We start from the raw sequence: 20,352 nt of genomic DNA, 5'->3' as shown, positions 1-20,352 counted from the left end.
GCATCAGCGCAGGGCCACCCATCCAACACACCAGCCTGACTCCACTGAGCATAACATGGCAAAAATACTCTTCCGTTCGCTTACTAACTTCAGTATCAAATACTAAGACTACAACTGAAGATTCTTCCCCTCTCCCGAACAGCCACGGGAGCTGTTCCACTGCAGGAAGGCAATTTCAGCCACAGGACCAGGAAAGTCAGTTCCGACTTGCTGCTACCTCCGGCAGAGGCAACCACTGGGGTGTGCTGACACCTCTGTCATCCACCCGAGCACACAACCAGCCACCAGAGTTTCATGGCTCTGAGGGGACAAGGGCGGCCCTGGGAACACTACCCGCTCAAGACGACCAGCCCCTACCCCCTCCATTGCCCTGAAGGGAGCCAACACCCACCCACAACAACAGCCTCCCGGCTGCCGCCCCGGCACCCGGAACCGGCGCTCGGTGAAGTCTCGCGTGAAGTGGCGGTGTCGCTGGTATGGAGGCGCCTCTGAGGAGCCCGCCTGGGCTGTCTGCTGTCCTGGCAGTAAGGAGGGGTCTAGGCTGGCTGCTTGACTGGGAGAGGGGGGATGCACCGGCCATCGTGTGTGCAGTGGGTGCGGGTGCGGGTGCGGGTGCCCGCTCCTTTCTCAGTGGGGCGAGCTGCGGAGCGCGGTTCGTGACTGAAATGGGTCGTGTTCGGTCCGGGAGATTGAGAGCTGGTCAGTCCGGCTGCCCGGCAGCAAAGCTGCTGCTTCCTTTCCTAACCCACGTTCTCTTTGTCCGCAGAGGACGGACTGGTCCGAGCCCTGGCTGGTGGGTCTGGCGTTTTTCCACGTCCTGTGCTTCCTGCTGACGTGCGCCTCTTTCCAGCACTACCGGGTGCAAATAGGGCACTTTCTCTGCATGGGTGAGCGCTGCGCCCCTGCGTCCGGGAGCTGCTGGTCGGGGGCCGGAGGGCTTGGGCTTTCTTAAAACTACTAAAAATGTCAAATAGCTTCTTTTGGTCACTTAATTATATCTGTTTTCTCCATGTGCTTGCACAGCTCATGGTTTTATAGGTTGTAGCAGGTAAAGTGCATGCAGGTTATCTTGTAGCGGTGACTGTCTCTATGTATGATAAACTGTTGTAGAGGCTGCTATGCCCCGTAAACACATTTATTTAATTTCTAAGATTGTATAAAGTAGTGACTTCATGCTCTGGCCTTAGTGAGGATGTGTGATAGGTAAGGTTTCTGCGTAGTAAATGCTGTATCAGCTTCCCATGAAATTGTTGCTGGGCTGGAGAAGCAGAAGACAGATGGGCTGAGATCCAGCACTTGCTTCCTGCTCTGCTTTATATTCTAACTCTGCAGGTCAATGAAAATGTTCAGCTTTCTGCAGGACTCATTTCTGGAGCAGGTTCACTATATGCCCCACTGACAACTGTGATAATGTCACAAGAAAGAGCAAAGCTGATCTGGGACATTGCAGTAACAGCTGGTGTTATCAGGCTTTAGCCTGAGAATCCACAGTGGCCTTGCCTAGCCAAAGTCGTGTCTTTATGGCTGACTGGCTGAAGATCTGGTAGTTTTGCAGAGGGTATTTGGTTGAGTTCAGATGTCATGTATTGCGAGCATGTACCTTAATTCTAGCTATGGATTAGATTTTCTGGGGAGTTGGGTTTTTTTGCAGGGTAGCTCAGTTCTGTTATGCTTGCCTAAGTGGTGGAGGAAGAATGAGCAATTGGAGGATTTCTGCAGGCAAAATGCCACTTCAATACTATTTTGATGTTTTAAAGTACCACTTTGTGAACTAGTGAAGTTAGTAGAGAAATTATAGCTTTCTCTTAACTAGAGCTAAGGTTTCAATAATATTAAGTACCCCCAAAAAAGGAATCTAGAAACCTTAGTATTTTTCTGTGCATCCACTTGTAACTGCAATTTAAAATGATCTACAGAAGGCAAACTAGCCATGTGATGAGCTTGGTGATATGTTAGGCTTGAAAGTTCCCTGGAGGAATACATTAGTTTCTTTCTTAATCTTAGACATTCAGAACTCCCAGTGACATGCTGTTACTTTAGAGTCTTATCTAAAGTACTCTCAGTGTTACTAACACTAGTTTGAATGCCCAAAGCCTGACTGCATTGAAAAATGCAGCAGAACTGATCATTGCTGGATTACAGCTAAGATGTAAATTTGCTCTTCACAAGAGTAGTGCATAAAAGTATCTGTATTCATCCAAGCCTTGCTTGTACCTGAAAAACTGAACCACTTGTGATATATCTGCAATATAAATAAATTTGTATTATAGATAGAAATAACTGAGGAAATTATGAAATTATCACACTGCTTTACCTTGGCATCTGAGCAGCTATAGGTATGTTTATACTGTGCAGTACCAAGCAGACAATCCAGATGATACCAAAACAAGATGGCGTGTCTTTGTATCACCAGACTAGTTTCATTTCTTTGTGCAGGTCACCTTTAGCTATTGAGTCTGTTTGTTTGGGGGTTTTCTTTTTTTTTTTTTTTGCTTTGCTTCTTGTGGAAAGTGATACAAGGACAAACTTAAAATTCTGTAGTTGTACTGCTTTTCTGTTAAAAATGCAGTTGCTCTGAATTTTCTTATTGTCTTGATAGCTTCATATCACATGTGATTGTTGAGTAAGAGTATGCTAGTTTTCACCTGATGGTAGTGAACTACTCTGCTATACACCTGTTCAAAGATTGTATTTTACCAAAATGATTATGTATTTAGTACCATAGCTTCAGATAATAATGTTAGATAATAGCAGTGTGACACCTTAACATCTAAAGTGATAACTTAATTCCATACCAGTTTTGGGCAGTGTGGGCATTTATTTTTACAGCTATAACTCAGAAGTAGTGACCAAGAAGACTGCTGGAAAAAACACTGATTTTAAAAAACTGTCTATTTACTTTATTCATTTGTATGATGAGCTCTTTCTGGTAGGATTTTGTTTGTTTATTTGTAATATATTGGGTATATTTTCTGATCACTTATCCTTCTCAGTAATTGTATGGGGTGTTTAAATCAGAATTGGTTTTATGCAGTTAAACATTAAATGTGTAATTAAATGTGTAATGTATTAAATGTGTAATGTCTTCTGAGGATCAAGGAATTCTAATATTTGGTATATATACAGCTGTAGTGTACATGGCAGAACTGATGACAGTTTATTTTTAAAGAAATACTGAATCTAATCATTTTCTTCTGTTGTACAGTGAGCTTAGTGTACTGCGCTGAATATATAAATGAATTAGCAGCCATGAATTGGAGGTAAATGTTTTCACTTTCATTTTTGCATTTAAATGAATGCTCTAAAAATACTCTTTTTTTCATTTCATTCCCAGAAAGCATTAAATTAAAGGATCACTCATGCCTCATCAGTCAAATGTGATGGCAGAGGGTCCATTGCATTGATGAATATAAAACTTATCAACAAAACCATACAGTACGATTAGCTTATAAGGAAAGATAATTTTTAATAGCTAGCATGTATTTAAGCAGCATTCTGCTGCTTAAAATCTACGATTTTATGGATGGGTGTAAACTGACTAGTCAGAGAACTAAGAGAAAAGTAGGTAAGTGTGACGATTAAGAGGAATAGGATGTAAGCTTTGATTTATTTCTTTGTTGGGTTTTCTTTGGTAGCTGTTCACGTTTAATAAGCTGAAATTAAGCTACACTTCTCAAAATATCACTATTTTATATACTTCTAAGCATAAAAAAAAACATTTAACATCTGTTTTACTAATCCTATGTATAAGAATTAAACTGATCGCTTATTTTCATAAACACTCAAGTAAGCTTTCCTTGATGTTACTGGAAATCAGGCATTTAATGGTGCTTTAAGCAGGTATCTGATTGTAAATCTTTATGTGGGATTGAGCACGCCGTCAGCAAGTTTGCCAATGACACCAAGCTGTGTGGTTCGGTTGGTAAGCTGGAGGGAAAGAATGCCATCCAGAGGGACCTTGACACGCTTGTGAGGTGGGCTGATGCCAGCCTTATGAAGCTGACCCATGACAAGTACAGGGTCCTACACCTGGGTCAGAGCAATCCCAGGCACAGCTACAGGAGACTCTTTGGGCAGAGAAGAGATGCAGAGCAGCCCTGCAGAGAAGGACTTGGGGATGTTGCTTGGACAAAATGAACATGAGCCGGCTTCAGTGTGTGCTCGCAGCCCAGAAAGCCAACCGTATTCTGGGCTGCATCAAGAGGAGTGTGACCAGCAGGTTGAAGGAGCTGATCCTGCCCCTCCACTCCGCTCTTGTGAGACCTCACTTGGAGTACTGTGTGCAGTTCTGGTGTCCTCAACAGGCCATGGAACTGTTGGAACAAGTCCAGAGGAGGGCCATGAGGATGATCAGGGGACTGAAGTACATCCCGTATGAGGACAGGCTGAGAAAGCTGGAGCTGTTCATCCTGGAGAAGGCTGCGTGGAGACCTCCTAGCAGCCTTCCAGTATCTGAAGTGGGCCTATAGGGATGCTGGGGAGGGACCCTTCATTAGGGACTGTAGTGATAGTACAAGGGGCAACAGGTTCAAACTTAAACAGGGATAAATTGGATATAAGGAAGAAGTTCTTTCCTGTTAGGGGGGTGAGGCACTGGAGTGGGTTGCCCAGGAAGCTGTGAATGCTCCATCCCTGGTGGAGTTCAAGGCTGGGCTGGACAGAGCCTTGGGTAGCATGGTTTAGTGTGAGGTGTCCCTGCCCATGGCAGGGGGGCTGGAACTAGATGATCTTAAGGTCCTTTCCAGCCCTAGCTATTCTATGATTCTATGTTTCACTTCAGACATACACAATCTAAATTACAGCTTTGCTGCAGTCATTTTTTTCTGTTACCATTTCTAATATGAGTAAATAAAATACCTCGCAAAATAATTGTAGACACTTCAGGATAAGCTTGTTTTCTGAGGCACAAATATACGTACTATTGCAGTCATGTTAATAAGTTACTTGATCTATGGTGATTTAATTTAGTTTTTGTGCAGTAAAACTTAAAGAAAAGTCTGGTTTTATAATAAGTATTCATAACTAACTGGTGAGAGATTTACTGTCTTTTTGTTCTGACTTAATACAGTAAAAAGGTGGCCTATGCTTGTGGATCCCAAGAAGTAGGATAATTTGTATAATTTCTGTGTAGAGTAATTAGTGTGCAAGTTTAATGCCGTGTGAACTACACTGATAAAGCTTCCTTCTTTATTTCTTTCAGGCTGTTTTCTAAATACCAGTACTTTGATTCAGGAGGAATGTTTATTTCACTTGTATTTTCAGCACCACTGCTGGTGAATACTATTATAATTGTGGTATGTATGTGTTTATTTATATGGATGCTTTCATGAAATTGATAAGTAAATGTATGTGGAATAGTTAAATTTAATAGTTTACTTACTTTTCAGGTCAGCTGGGTTTACAAAACTTTGAATGTAATTACTGAACTGAAGACCCTACAACAGAGAATGAAAACAGGAAAAGAGAAAAAGAATTGAAAGCACCTAACACTATTTTAATTGTAATACTGCTGGTCTAGATAATCAGTCCTTCTGTATGGTTATCCAGAAACAGCAATATTTTTGTGTCTGATGACAAGAAGACTTTGCAGCCTGTGACAGTGGACAATGAGGTGAAATCAGGCATCTACTGCACATACTTGAAATAGCTGTGAAATGGAGAAACCCAATTTTAGGAGGTCTTTCTGCCCTTCTATGTAAGATAGTTTTCCACCATGACCAAGGCTATTAGCATTGTTGAGACACAGTCTTCCAGTCTGTTTCTATTTGCCTATGTATTCTTAAACTGTCTTAACTGTGTGCTTATCAAAGTATCCAGTCTTTTGCTGCTTAAGCCAATTGGAGCAGTGTTGTGAATTCCAGTAAATGAGGGATTGTTCAGAATACCTCAGGAATCCATGCTTCTGTGAAGCATTTAACTTCTTTATAAATCAAGTTTCATACCATATATTGTGTGCCAGTAGCATTTTATAAATAAAATTATCTGCTGTAACTTAAATGGTCTTGATTTGTATTAATTTTTAATCAGATTTATTTTTTTCTCAAAAATTCTCAGTTTAGTAAAATCTTCTACTTAATTTGTGTAATTCAAAACAATATCTGCATTCTTTTCAGTTTAAATGTTGTTATTTTAATGCCGTTTTCTTAAAACTGGCTGAACTTTGGATAGTTTTTGCTTATTTGTAGAACAGAAAGTAAGGGGTAAAACTATAATGTTCTGTGCAATTTTGTCCCTTTTTAAATGTTTTTTTGTAAAATAGTTGAAAACAAAATATTAACTGGTAAAAACAAGGAATTGTTTTGCTCAGATTAATCTGTTTTTACTGGGTTAAGGAAATTTGAGGTGGGAGAGGGGAAGGGTGAATACAGTAGAAGATTTTCCATATGTGTTTAGTAAACTTTGTGTCTTGAAGGAGTTAAACCTTTCTGTGAAGACCTAAACTTCTGTCTAAAATAGATATCGTTTAAGACATAGGAAAGATGATCTACAAAACTGAACTTACATTAATGTGAAGAACAGTTGGGAACAAAAATGAAGAACACAAGTAAATGTTAAACTAAGTAAGTATTTATGAAATTAATTTTAAATACTTAAATATTCTTAACAACAGTGGAAATATGGATCCAAGAAAGATAATTAGGTGCCTATGCATACACAGTTTGCAAGTCTAGATAGGAAGAGAGTGATACTCTTTCTGGAGTGCTTCACAGCACTGTGTAAGGGCAGTGCAGTGTTAATCTGGGATCCTTTTTTTACCTTTCCTGTGGATTAAAGTAGCACAGCTCGCCTCACTCATTGCTCTATCAAGAATTACAGACAGGTAGGCCACTTTGTAACAGCAGAATAGAGACATGCAGGTTTGCTATGCTGTACCATAATAATCCATTCTGTTAATGACTCTTGATGGAATGTTTGGTAGTGTCAGCTATCACTTCATAATGAAAACATCTCTAATGGCCTGGTAGCATGTCCCTTTAAGGGTACATGTTCTGCAACACTATAAGGTACAATTGTTTTAGTGTCACACAAAAAACATCTGTTATCAATAGCCTTTGGCTTCACGATGTGTGAATTTGATTCACAGTAAATGAGGTAGTTCAGAGCAGCTAAACAGCAAGTTTTTTGCAATGGAAAACAATGTGCCTTATTTAGTATACGTTGGGAGACTTGCAAGGGAAACTTCCGCAAATCTTTCAGTATTTGGGAGAAAATGAAAATTCGCTCTTAGCATCATGGAACCAACCAGGTTGGAAAAGACCTTCAAGATCATCAGGTCCAGCCGTTCCCCAGCACTGCCAAGGCCACTGCCAAGCCATGTCACTGAGGGCATCGTACATGGTTTGGGAACACTTCCAAGGGACAGTAACTCCACCACTGCCCTGGGCAGCCTTTGGAACTGGGCATTTTAAGTGTCTGGCCATCCTTTGGGGGAAGGAATTGTTCCTCATATCCGGCCTAAATCTCTCTTGGTGCTGCTTGAGGCCATTTCCTCTTGTCCTATCCCTTGTTCCCTGGGACAGGAGACCAGTCGCATCCTGGCTTCATCCTCCTTTCTCGTAGTTTGCAGGTCGCCCTTGACCCCTCTGCAGACTAAACCCCCCAGTTCCTTCAGCCATTCCTTGTGAGACTTGTGCTCCAGACCCTTTGTCTGCTCTGTTGCTGCTCAATTTCAGCAGTTGGAATCAATGAGTTATAGTTGGAACCAGTTGTTAGAGACAGGAGAAAACCAGCATTGGACATTGGTAGGGTGAAAGGACATGATCAATCTAATCCAGTCACTGCTCAGGTTAATCAGCAGGTGGGCAGCCTGACTCTGCTGCGGGAGATCCAGCTCATGAATGAGAACGAGGAATGGGAGCTCCTGCTCCATTGGTTACGTGTTCATAGCTACGGAATCCTGGAATGGCATGGGTTGGAAGGGGCCCCAAAGCTCATCCAGCTCAAACACCCCCCACCAGACTAGGCTGCCCCAGCCCCACCCAACCTGGCTCCAAACACTGCCAGGGATAGGGCAGCCCTCCTGGGCAACCTGCGCCAGTGTCCCAGCACCTTCACAGAGGAGAACCTCCTCCAGAGATCTCATCTCATCCCCCCTCTCTGTCAGGTTAAAGCTGTTCCCCTTGCTCACAGGCCCTTATTCTCCCCACAAGAAGTGAAGGGAGATCCCAGGATTTAAGGCAGCTGGAGTGCTCAACTGCCGGCTCAGCCAGCAGAACTCACACACGGAGTCCAAAGCAGTGGCTGGCAAAATCAATTGAGGTGATCTTGGTAATTTTTAAAACACCAGAAGAACGTGATTGCCACCACCTTGTTCAACATTCGTTGTGTCCACGGGTATCGCCGGCATCAAGACAGAAACCACCAGAGGAGCTGCTGTTGCCTCCTCCACTGCTAGCTTGTGTTCCATGGGGCAGTTGTCATCTCCAGTTGCCCCCTGTGATGGGTTCTGTGTGGTTCCATGGCCTCACACACCCTGCTCTCACTCCGCTGCCACCACCTCATGAGATACTGCAATTAGAACTGTCCTTAGCAGAACATAGATCAAATAACAGAAATTACTTTCTCTGTATTGCCCAATTTTGTGTAACTCTTGCTTGGCACAAGATTTGTTAAAGGAATTCTTACTACTTTTGGGGATCCCAAGTGAAATAAAAAAAAAATCTTGCTTCAATTGTCTTTCCTATTCCTCTCAAGTGTAGTTGACCTTTCATGCAGTATTTAATTTTATGTTGCATTACCGGACTAGCTTTGCCATTTAATGTAAGATCCAATGGCATTACAGCACTTTAACAAAGTTGAAGAATGAAGAACCCTAGAATGTGAGTGGCAGGCGCTTTGTTATTAATTAGCAAGTAAAGATGTATTTGAGCTTTATATTATAGGTTGAGTTTTGATACCACTGACATAATGCAATAGCTAGGAGGCAGATATTTCTTAGTTTTGAAAGTGTCATCATGATGGGCGCTTGTCTTAAAGTATTTCTGAGTGAAAGTATAAAACGGCTTCAAATTCCAGAATTTTATCAATATTTCTTTGAAGGATGAACACATCAAAATGTACACTTCAAAACTGTAATCTTGGTGGTTTTAAACCTTCCCTGACTACTGAAACTATAATCAGATGTAAGCTTGTGCAAATCTGTCTCGCATAACACAAATTGTTGGCCATATATGTTTGTCAGAAAAATATTTTTGTTTTCTATATTTCAAAAGACTCAGACTTTTATCTGAGTTGTCCTCTAGCTAACCCTGCCTAAGAAACACCATGTCTAAGAGCTAAGTTTAAAAACAGAAATTAATAATAAGGTTGGCTTTGACCATAAGAGAAACCCTCAGCATTAGTGAAGTGGACCTTTTCTTCATTATGTATCTGGATTTATGTAGTGATAGTGCAGTAATACAATGTAAGGGCCTACTTGCTGACAAAGCAAAATAATTAGGTCATGAATTTAAGACACTGTTTTGCCTGCTCAAAATTTTATATTTATAAGTGAATGTGAGCCAGATGTTTGCAGCTGGTGGAATACCTTTGCTTTTAATTGGGAGACCTACATTTAGATTACTTCTGAAAGAGCCTGTTTTATTTCCATTTGGAACATACATACAGAAAAGCTGGTAGCTGCTCAGTCAGATCCTGTGTAGAGTAAGATTTGGTTTGTTATCAGTTCTGTGTACCTTGCAAGCTGTGACTGAAATCTTCAGCCTTATTTAACATGTCTTTCCACCACAGCACATGGTGTCACCAGTGTAGAAGAACATCAAAAGGGAGAAAGCAATATTAATGTGGCAATTTCACCATAGTAGAAAGTAGTTTTGTTGCATATAAATCTGTGAAAAGATAGATTAGCAATTTAGTTGGCAAACTTTCTGGAGTTTGAGGTTGGCCTGGTTCCCTATGGAAAAGCAGTAACAGAAATGAGTTTCCAGGAACAAAAACCTAGAATTCTCTTTTTTTTCCACATCCACTGAAATGCCATTATCCTTACATTGGAGTGTATTTTCACCTCTTTTGGTCCAATGGATCTCGTGATCCTAGGCCAAGTGGAACAGATCCAGTGAGAGAATTTGAATGTCTGTTCCTCAGGATTATTTGCTAGCTTAGTAGACATGTCTTTTGGCCCCATGTCCCAGAAAAAGATACCTATCTCACAAAGGCACAGAAGGACAGTAAATTGAGGTCTCCTGCATCCTTGCACGTATTCTGAATAAAGATCTTTGAAGGATAGTCTTGCTACTTTTCATCAGCTGGGTCTTAAAAGAAAGGATTTACTCCAGAAAAGCTATGTTAGATGGCGATCTGCTGTGTCTGTGAATCCTGAATGGAGGAAGAGTCTAGGGAGAATTGATTTATAGATTTCAAGAATCTGTGTATATATCAAGTATGTTTCTCTGTTTTCAAAGCTAAACAGAGATTTTTTTCTATTTAAATATTTTAAAATAAGGTCGAAATATTTTAAAGTGTTTCAGCAAAATACAAGTATTGGTCCTTCTCTGTGCCTCAGAGATCATTACAGTTAACCAAATTTGCCACTAGATGTCACTGTCTCATACGCAGAAGCTTGCTCAAAGCTTTCCTTTGCAGAGCTTTTCACCATAGCTATTTCCTGCGCTCCAAGATTCATCTCCAGTGACTTTCAAACGTTTATCGACCCTCTTCCTTTTTACATTAAAAGACACTTCTTGTAGCAGTAATGATGCACATACATGCTTCCAGAGTAAGGACTCTGGGGGTATTTTGTGCTTTAAAGCTTCTTAATGCAGCAAGGAAATAAATGCCCCATTCACTCATACCTACATTTTGTATGGAGGAGCCTGTCTTCAATCAATTAAAAAGGAGTATAACAACGAAAAACAGAAAAATTACATTACAATGTGAACAATATGCAGGAAAGGTTACTGAAGCCTTCTGGTTCATGAGCTGGCAAATCTAACGCATGTCTATTTCTTTGTGATTTACCCTTGCATAATGCATCATTACTGGGACCTTCCTTAGTATGTTCCATAGCTAGCAGTCACTTACAGTCACGATTGAGATTATTAGAAGTAACTTCAGGCTTTCTTCAAATAGTACTTTGCAGCATTCAGTGGCTTTATGACTTCATTTGAGAAGGAGATGCAGAGTTCTTGACTTGATGTTCCTCTTTGTGTACCTGGTTTTGAGCCCTGTTTTATTTATCCTTGAAATTCATCTGAGTTCTGTTTCCACACATTACCTGTTTAAGAATATAGACTTTCAGTTTGAATGGATATTGATCCCCTTCCTGTGATTTGCATGCATGCACATACACATTACAGCTCTGGAAAGATTAGGAAATTATAGCACAGCATACTCACGAAATGCCAGCCTCATATCTCAAAACCAATGTGCTTTATGGAACTCTGTTTTGTAATCTGTCTTCTGACCAGGTCTTCTGAATTGTGGCCATAATTATAAAACTGTTTTGGTGCAATAGTAGAACAGTGTTGTACTGAATAGGAAATACCTCAGAGAATTTAAAAGGAAGGCCTCTACATTTCCTATATTTGTGTTTATTGTTTCATATAAACAGGAAGTGTAGGAGCCTTTCTCATATGGTTTCACAGGCATAATGAAGCCAGGAAAAGAGCTGGAACTAGTAATACATTATACTGCTACAAGCACTGACTTTAAGTGGTCCCACTGAAATCATGGCCCTGTTTTCTTTGGCACTGTCCAGAGTTAGAACCAGTTGAAACCAATGACAGGATCAAATGTGTTGCCTCTGTCATTTGAAAATGTAACTATTAGCAAAGCATTCAGCATAAGTGATTGAAACAAGGCACATTTCTTAAAATGAACAAGTTCCAAGTTTCATTTATAACACACTTGTTAATCCAGCCCTGAATCAAAGAAATACAATCTTGTATATCTTTCCTCCCTTCTGATCCAGCAAAAACCCTAGAAAAGGGGTTTGCACAGTGACCCAACTGGAAGCAGTATGAAGTTCAGGTGGACAAAGAAGTAGCTAGGCTGGGACCCTTCACTAAAATCATATTAGCTCTCACTCCTAAGACTGTGTAATAAATAAACCTAGGGAGTTTCAACTTGTGGGGCAGGATGTGAAGTTTTTCAATAGAATTAGGACTGATGCGCCTTGTTCTTAAGGAACACTGAGCTTGGAATGGTATTAATATGGTAGAAACAAGCTTTTAGAAATTCTTCAAGCCATTTAAGTAATCATGCTGTAAAGTTTGGATAAATAAATTAGCAAAATGTGCTATTCCTTTGTAGCCTGCAGTAATGATTAACCCAACAGTTCATTAGTAAATATCTTGAAATAATATATAATAGGATCTACAAGATGTGGATCATTTTAGGTCCATAACTGTAGGAGTCATGCCTCTGATACCACCCACTTCACCCTAATTTAGTGATTAGCTAGAGTAATTGGCTACAGGGAGCCAATTATAGCCACAAATAATGATTTGTATGACTCGTACACAAGCCAAAAAAATCACAAAAATAAGGGAGCTGACATATGAAACAAATAATACGGAACACTGATCAGACCAATACCAGGCATAGCTACAGGCTGGGCAGAGAAGAGATTCATAGAATCATAGAATAGTTAGGGTTGGAAAGGACCTTAAGATCATCTAGTTCCAAGCCCCCTGCCATGGGCACGCACACCTCCCACTAAACCATGTCACCCAAGGCTCTGTCCAACCCAGCCTTGAACTCCACCAGGGACAGAGCAATCACAAATGCGCTGGCAAAATTCAGCGCAGCCCTGCAGAGAAGAACTTGGGGGTGTTGGTCGATGAGAAAATGATCATGAGCCGGCTACAGTGTGCGCTCGCAGCCCAGAAAGCCAACCGTATCCTGGGCTGCATCAAAAGGAGCGTGACCAGCAGGTTGAAGGAGCTGATCCTGCCCCTTTACTCTGCTCTAATGAGACCTCACCTGGAGTATTGTGTGCAGTTCTGGTGTCCTCAACATAAAAAGGACATGGAACTGTTGGAAGAAGTCCAGAGGAGGGCCACGAGGATGATCAGGGGACTGGAGCACCTCCCATATGAGGACAGGCTGAGAAAGTTGGGGCTGTTCATCCTGCAGAAGAGAAGGCTGCATGGAGACCTTCTAGCAGCCTTCCAGTATCTGAAGGGGGCCTATAGGGATGCTGGTGAGGGACTCTTCATTAGGGACTGTAGTGATAGGACAAGGGGCAACAAGTTCAAACTTAAACAGGGATAGATTGGATAAGAAGTTCTTTTCTGTTAGGGTGGTGATGCACTGGAATGGGTTGCCCAAGGAAGTTGTGAATGCTCCATCCCTGGTGGTGTTCAAGGCTGGGTTGGACAGAGGCTTGGGTGACACAGTTTAGTGTGATGTGTCAGTGCCCATGGCAGGGGGATTGGAACTAGATGATCTTAAGGTCCGTTCAAACCCTAACTATACTATTATTCTATGATTTTAAGATCACAGCCCTTCAAGGCAAAGTGTTTTCTAGCAGAATCCAGGTAACTGTATGCTTTTTGGTTGTTTAAATACACAACAGTGTAGTAAAATGGGATGAGAATTAGATTTAACAGCTTTACTGAAGGTGTTGGAAGTGAGACCTTTTGTAAGTAATAATTCCCTTTTTTCACAAAGTCAACACAAATAAACCAGTCCAATTTTGTCTGTTTTCGTGTTTCGATGGCCCTAAATTAGACTAATCATTCTACACTAATGACCAAAAAGCAGGACACAACATCCCTCTGATTAAGAAAAGTTAATTTATAAAAACAGCTCACAAGACCAATTTCTTTCTAGCAAATCAGTTTATTGATTTTTACCACCAAAAAATTCTAATTAATTAGTAAATAATGTGTGTTATCCAAGTTTTCTTTTTTTCCCATGTTAGATGAAAAACAAATATAACATGTGAAATTAACTGGGTGTACTTAAGCATAAGCTAACAATGACAATTGTAATGGTATATGATTTCTATGTGATTCTCTTTGAAATAGAAGTTAAAATGTTCCAAAATATTATTAAATAGAGCTTCTTCAGAAACTGATTTGTCAGTAATTGTTTCATAAACTGTTTCATTTGAAAATGTACAGAACACATAGCTTATAGGTAAGCTATAGTTCTCTATATCATTAGCTTGTATAAAGTTTGGCAAGCTCTATATTTGAATGAAATATACCGGAGAAACTGATTTACACATCTATGTCAGAAAAGAGAAAGCAGGCTCTTCTACAAGATGTGAAGAAACTCGTGGAATTTATGACTTTCAAGACTTTTGTGTTAAGAGAAATTATCCAAAACCAGGTTGCTCAAAGATGTGGTAAATGCTTCGCCCCTGGCGGTATTCAAGTTCAAGCTGGACAGAGCCTTGGGTGACATGGTCTAGTGGGAGGTGTCTTTGCCCACGGCAGGCTGTTGGAACTAGATGATCTTAAGGTCCTTTCCAACCCTAACTATTCTATGATTCTATAAGAATGAAATCACAATTTTGATACTTCAGGTAGAGTGAACTACATTGGAGTCTTTCAGACTCTTTTGTAGTATGAACTGCAAGTCATACCAATAAATTTGTAAAAGTAAATAGTAAAATTAATATACTCCAAGACAACTTGTCATAGTTCTATCATGATCAAGAAATATAAATGCCACGTAAGCTAAAACTACACAAAAAAATGGATATAATTATCATCACATTTTTTTAACTGACTGCTTATTTAATTCTTGTGCATGTTAATACATGTCAATATTGACAAATTCCAGACCGCAATAGATAAAAATGTCACCAAAACTTTTAGTTGAAAGATGAAGGCCTTGTTCTTCGAAATGAAAACTAACTTCATTTAAAAATAAATTATAGCTGAGGATTCATGCAAAATGTTGAATAAAAATACTAAAAGTACACTGTTGCTTTAAACTGAATACCGTTGCATTTCTTTTTTCTTTGTTTGGTTTACCCAGCAAATTACAGGTTAAGGTACTACCAGTCATAATTTTATCAATACTAAAGTCTTCTGGTTTTGTCGTATGTATGCTTATTAGGTAGATACATATTAATTCAATTCTGATTGGCAACAGCCATTATCACTGAATATCATTAATTTAGGTACTTATGATAGAAAATAGCTTTATAGTGGCTCATCTTATTTAAATCTAACACAGTTAAGTGTGATACATTATAGCTGTATAAACTCATAAAAAAATAAAGTGGAGAATATGCATAATTGTTTAAATTAAATGCGTAGCTGTCAGTATTCTATCTTGGCTAGAAAGCAATCAGTTTGCTTTGTAACCCTTAGAGGGCTCCATTGCTACGTATTACTAGAAACTATGCTAATTTGGAATCTTAACATATTCTGACATCTACTGTAGTTTAATTTAGGTCTTATATTAACTCTGTTTACATGGGTTTAACTGTGTGCAGAGACTTCCAAGCTGGTTAAAAGGTCTGATGACGTAGATTTAGGATTGTGAGAGGATGTAGAATGTCTACAAAATTGTTATGTTTAGAATTGCCAGAATTAGTATCGTAAATGCAACAGGATTCTCAGTTCCCAAATTTCAAATGAACGGGGACTGGTCCAGAGGCAAAATGATTAGATCATGACTTAAAGATTTCTCATTATTTTCCAAATGCTTCACTGTCCATCTGGAGTGTCGGTGTGTAAATTACAGCATTACAGTGCAGCTTTTTCTCTTTAAGAAGCTGATATACTTAAAAAGATTGGGCAGGGTGTTGCCTCCAAACAACGAATCTCTTACTGTGGAAGAACCATAGGAGTTCTCCTTCCTCTTAAGGGGTGCAGGTGTGACTCAGTTCCTTTCTAGAGGCACAAAAACATCTAAGAGTAACAGTAGCTATAGCAAAAGGCTAGCATCACAAGTGTTTTGTATGAAAAAAAAGAGCATGAAGGTGGTAACAGTGAACTCACATCCACATATCAACTGTCTGTGTCTAGAAGAAGATGCTATTTTAAAGGCCAAAGTAAGGGCTACCATGGTAATTGAGACATGAGAGACCTTGAAGGACAGTTGTAACTTCACAGATGGTTCTGTTAGGATCTTCCATGCACCAAATGAGAGGAGTCTGTAGTGGAACTAGGTGTGCATAGAAACAAATTTGGGTGAAAAAAGGTGTTAAAGTCTTTGTTTTGTTTAAAATTTATTTTTTAAAAAAAAGCTAATATTTTGAAGGAAAAAGTAAGAAGAAACCCAAAGCAAGTCATAAGCAGAGGAAAACCTGCATGAAAAAAGTCACATGATGAGGAGGAAGTTTTGCAGCAAGCGGAGTAAATAGGACAGTGGCTGAACATTTCTTCATCTGGGACAAGGAAACAAGAAGATAGTTACCTGAGGGATGTTAGAACAAAGTTGGACAACAAAGTAAAAAGAAGCATACTTCACAGCCTGCTGGCTTTCTCTGGGAAGAAACTCGGACATTCCCCTGCATAGCGAGCCTTCAAAAGAGCTCCTGTGAGAGGGACCAGAATTACATTGTTGGAAACTCTTCTAAACCCATCAAAACATGAGAATGAAAACTCTGAGAAATAGCAAACACCTAACAAATAGGTCAGTGCTGAGAGTTAAAAGCCATTTAACCTCATGCACTGCCTCCAGCACTCTGCGGAAGATGGAGACTGACCGCAAGATATTACTCCGTGTTCCTTTGCTCTGTGAATTAGGGTGTGCTTTGTGAGTTAAAAATGTTTCCCTCAGCTCAGTTTGTCTAGAGCATGAAGAAATTAGCCATGACCGTTTTAGCTCACAAATCAGGCAACCACAAAATGTCTTTGCCAGGATCAATACTTTGCTGTGTATTTTCAGACTCACCTGATTTGAGCTCTACGAAGTGAAACTGCTGCCAATGAGATCTCTTCCATGACTGCCTTTTCCTTGTAGTGGAAATGCATTGCTTCACCCAGAAGTCCCTGATGGGTTTCTTTACAGCAAACCATGCTATATTTGCTACAGGATTCAGTGTCAGGAGGCTTATTCAGAAGGTTGGTGCCTGACGATGTGTCCTGGATCATGCTGAATGACCTCCCTACTGAAAAAGGGGAAGCCACCCACATTGGTAAAAGTCTTTCATAGCTCTGGTGATAATGGATTCTATAAACAAAATGGTATTGTTATGAATATCAGTCTTTATTCTTGAAGGAGTTCATTTTTCAAAAGAAAAGAGAAAGAAAATAGGTATCCTGGCAAGAAAGGGATATCAAGAATAAGAAATCAAAGTTTTATGCCATCTTAAAATATTTTCCTAACACTAATAAGCCTCCTATCTAAAATAAGAAAATAAGATTTAAAAAATGAAATGAATGACTAGTAAAGGTAGAATAATTTAAGGTGAAAAATATGTATGGGATATATTAAAGTTCCAGCAAATTTAAACAAAATAGGCAGGAAGGAAGGAAAATTATTGCATGAATCATACTCCCTTGGGTAACAGTGTCAGCAGACTTGAAATCATCATGTTGCATAGGACAAACAGATGAGCAAATTGATGAGTAACTGACAAAAACTTTTTTTTTCCTGAACACTGAACTAACTAACAGCTCTTTTTATATAGTAAAGATGTGAGGTAATCGCTACCATCTCTCTGAAAGTCAGAGCTATAAAGAAAGATATAAAAGAGCAGATGGTATGTTATGATGATGCTGTAACAAATGCGAGCAGCCATACTACTGCAAGAATGCTTCTTCATGGACTAATTTAATCACAGTGAATGTGATACCTGTACAGCAGGTATTTCTGGTATGGTTTGGCCGATTATATTTTCCTCAGTGCTTTATACCACATGGCTCCGATTTCTTAACTAGAAGGGTCTCAGTTTAAGCTGATCCTTTGCTGAGCCTAGGTTTGTTCCTCTGTTAGGCAGAGTGAGAGCCAGCACTGATGCAGCCTGGCTAATCAAGAAATACTGACTTGGGCCCTAAGCTGTCAGTATGGACCAGTGTTTCTTTAAACTCTTTGAATTTTATTTATTTATTTATTTTAATCTGTTGTGGTGTGATCTCCCAAATCTTTTTTTTTTTTTCTTTTTGTTTAGTTTTCTCTTGATTAGACGGGGAGGTAATGGATCAGAGGTATTTCATTCTGGAGGTTTTAGAACTGCTCTCCTGCCTTGAGGTGATGCCAACAATTCCGTTCCTCAAACAGGACTTCAGTTAACCCTGGAAAGTATTTGCACAGGGCTAGCAGTAAGTTATTAGAACAATATTACAGTCTAGGGTGAAAAACTAACAATATCCAGAAGTAACTTGGTACTGACAAAGCATTGGTATAAAGCTATCTGCAAGAAACAAATGAGCATTTGTAAACAAAAACCAGCAGAGACCAGTGGGGAGCCAGTGGAGATATTCCCTTTTTTTTAATCTGACTTTTCTGAAAGCATAGTATTTTCCTCTCAAATGAGATTTCCATCTTGAAAATGTTGATAAACTGTGCACTAGAGCAAGATATGAGGACAGCTCACCTGCTTTACTCTACAAACTTTCCAATTCCTTATGTCAATACTTGGAAAAGGCTGTAATCCTGACTCTTAAAGAATATGACTACAGGAGTAGCATCTGCTTAACACTTAAAAAAATAAGCATTGGATGTTCATTTCTAAGACTGCAGTTTCAAAGGTATGTCATTTGTAACTATACTTTTTATATAGCTTGTGGAGTGCCTGAAATCCCTCACCTTCACTAAAATGTATTGTAAACTGTTTATTAAAATTTATTAAAAGCACAGAACACTGAAATAATGCTAAGTAACATCACAAAATAAATGTATGGACGTAACTTTCTATTTTCTATTAAAAAGGGTAATAGACAAACACGAAAAAAGACAAATGCAGCCTTTCTTTTTATAAGGCAAAAGGCAGAAGGGTAGCATAATGCTTCTAGAGAAGCAGAAATTGCAAGAGAGAAATTATAATCTCTCACGTTTAAATCTTCCTACTTTCATTTCTGAAACATCAGTTCTTAACTTAATGTTCTTGAATAAAACAGCTGCAAAGGTTCTAAATTTTTAAGTACATCTACATGATCCAGTGCAACAATCACAGCTCACATAGACATCCTCAATGGATTTAAACCAGCTACTTGTTTGCTGATAGTGGGGCATCCACATGAGCATATCAAATTAACACGAAGTGTCTGGCAAGCACTCATCTCTGGGCTGTCACAGAACAATTACAGCAGAAGCATTTATTCAATGCCCACTAGCTTTAACTTGTCAGTGGCTACTTTCTCCACTGTCATGGTTTAAACCACACTTAAATGATTTTTTAATTTGATACTAGAAGACAAAAGGTCCCTTCAGATCAAAACAGTTCAGGCCTGTCCAAAATTTTAGTCATCAATATAGTCATATATTTTTTTGTTTTCAAATACACAACCAACTCAAACCCTTAAGGACACCTACAGTTTTAGTGTAAAGAAGTTCTGTTTACTCTGCCAAAAACTGAGAAATAAAGTATGTGCCATGAATTTTACCAGATGCTGCATTTAGGATGTCCAGATGTACTCAGTGCTATTTTCTTTCTCCTAGCAGACATTCCATCACACTTTAATCCCTGAGGTAAACTTATATAAAAAACTATCATATTTTAGATTCCTATTTTGACTTCAGTTTGAAAAGTTCGTTATAATTTATCCCAGTGTGACAAAGAATAGGAAAGCTTATCAGGGATTCCAACAAGAATTCCCTCTCTGACCTTACCTCAAGACAGAAGAACCATCCAGATCAATCAAAACAAAGATTCATGAATTTGATGCCTGACAGAATGCTTTAGAGTAAAAGGTATCGTTGTGCCATTCCTCGCCGTCTGCTTATCACTGTTTGTAATTTAGGAAAGTGTTTGGCTTTCCTAAAGAGTAGGTTTAGCCTTTCTCTAGGTGTTCTCACAGCAGGGAACTCCACCTTCATCCAGTGGCTGACAGTTTTGGTTGGGCCTGCAGGCAGTGAGCTAAGTGAAGCTGCAGGAGATGACCTTCTCACTGAAGCAAAGGAAATAATCTAGCAAACTCACATATTACTCTCCAGTCTTGATTTTGAGATCACCTCAGGGTTTTATGCCCTGCCATCCTACTTTTCAGGACTGATTACCTTTTCCTCTTACTAGAATTTATGCCTACCTACATTTACAAATAAATAAAAAACTTCTTACACACTGTGGAGTGGACACCACTTGGGTTTATTGTCATTATTTGACATTAGAATACCTCTCGTCTTTTTGTTGTGTAGATTATGTTTCCTAATTTTTCAAGCTAAGCTGAAACTGCTGATAATGATCAGAGAGAAACAGAGGGAACCTCCTGGATAGCTCTCAGCTCAAAGAATGGGACCCTCATTAAGAAAGGAATATAACTATATTCACAGTCCTGACCTGGA

The 20,352-nt window shown here is 39.5% G+C and overlaps 1 protein-coding gene and 1 long non-coding RNA gene across 3 annotated transcripts; both read left to right on the top strand.

The window, feature by feature from the left end:
- The first annotated feature begins 402 nt into the window (after window positions 1-402).
- TMEM18 (transmembrane protein 18) lies at window positions 403-5,997 on the top strand. 2 transcript variants are annotated; one of them, XM_061357546.1, is made up of 5 exons: window positions 403-524; window positions 767-887; window positions 3,206-3,260; window positions 5,201-5,294; window positions 5,388-5,997. In XM_061357546.1, the coding sequence occupies exons 1-5, from the start codon at window positions 477-479 to the stop codon at window positions 5,475-5,477; spliced, it is 408 nt and encodes a 135-aa protein (XP_061213530.1). In that variant the 5' UTR covers window positions 403-476; the 3' UTR covers window positions 5,478-5,997. The 2 variants fall into 2 exon arrangements, with proteins under 2 accessions (XP_061213530.1, XP_061213529.1); XM_061357545.1 differs by having other exon boundaries at window positions 462-590.
- Window positions 5,998-8,346: 2,349 nt separating this feature from the next.
- LOC133214578 (uncharacterized) lies at window positions 8,347-20,130 on the top strand. The gene is made up of 4 exons (XR_009726156.1): window positions 8,347-8,643; window positions 16,942-17,044; window positions 19,620-19,761; window positions 19,920-20,130. It is a non-coding gene; the product is annotated as an uncharacterized LOC133214578 (long non-coding RNA).
- The last annotated feature ends 222 nt before the right edge of the window (window positions 20,131-20,352 follow it).

This window comes from Neopsephotus bourkii, unplaced genomic scaffold (assembly GCF_033783945.1).
Source record: "Neopsephotus bourkii isolate Nb327-2 ecotype Australia unplaced genomic scaffold, CSIRO-AGI_Nbou_v1 NB_908, whole genome shotgun sequence".
Taxonomy (NCBI): domain Eukaryota; kingdom Metazoa; phylum Chordata; class Aves; order Psittaciformes; family Psittacidae; genus Neopsephotus; species Neopsephotus bourkii.
Note: the sequence above shows the minus strand (reverse complement) of the source record. Positions and strands in the feature narration are given on the sequence as shown.

Bases quoted from the DNA above. Each gene is read 5' to 3' on its own strand.
- TMEM18 (XM_061357545.1), top strand. From the start codon at position 477: ATGGAGGCGCCTCTGAGGAGCCCGCCTGGGCTGTCTGCTGTCCTGGCA. The intron at 888-3,205 runs GTGAGCGCTGCG...TCTGTTGTACAG, and splicing joins AGGGCACTTTCTCTGCATGG to TGAGCTTAGTGTACTGCGCT. The intron at 5,295-5,387 runs GTATGTATGTGT...CTTACTTTTCAG, and splicing joins TGAATACTATTATAATTGTG to GTCAGCTGGGTTTACAAAAC.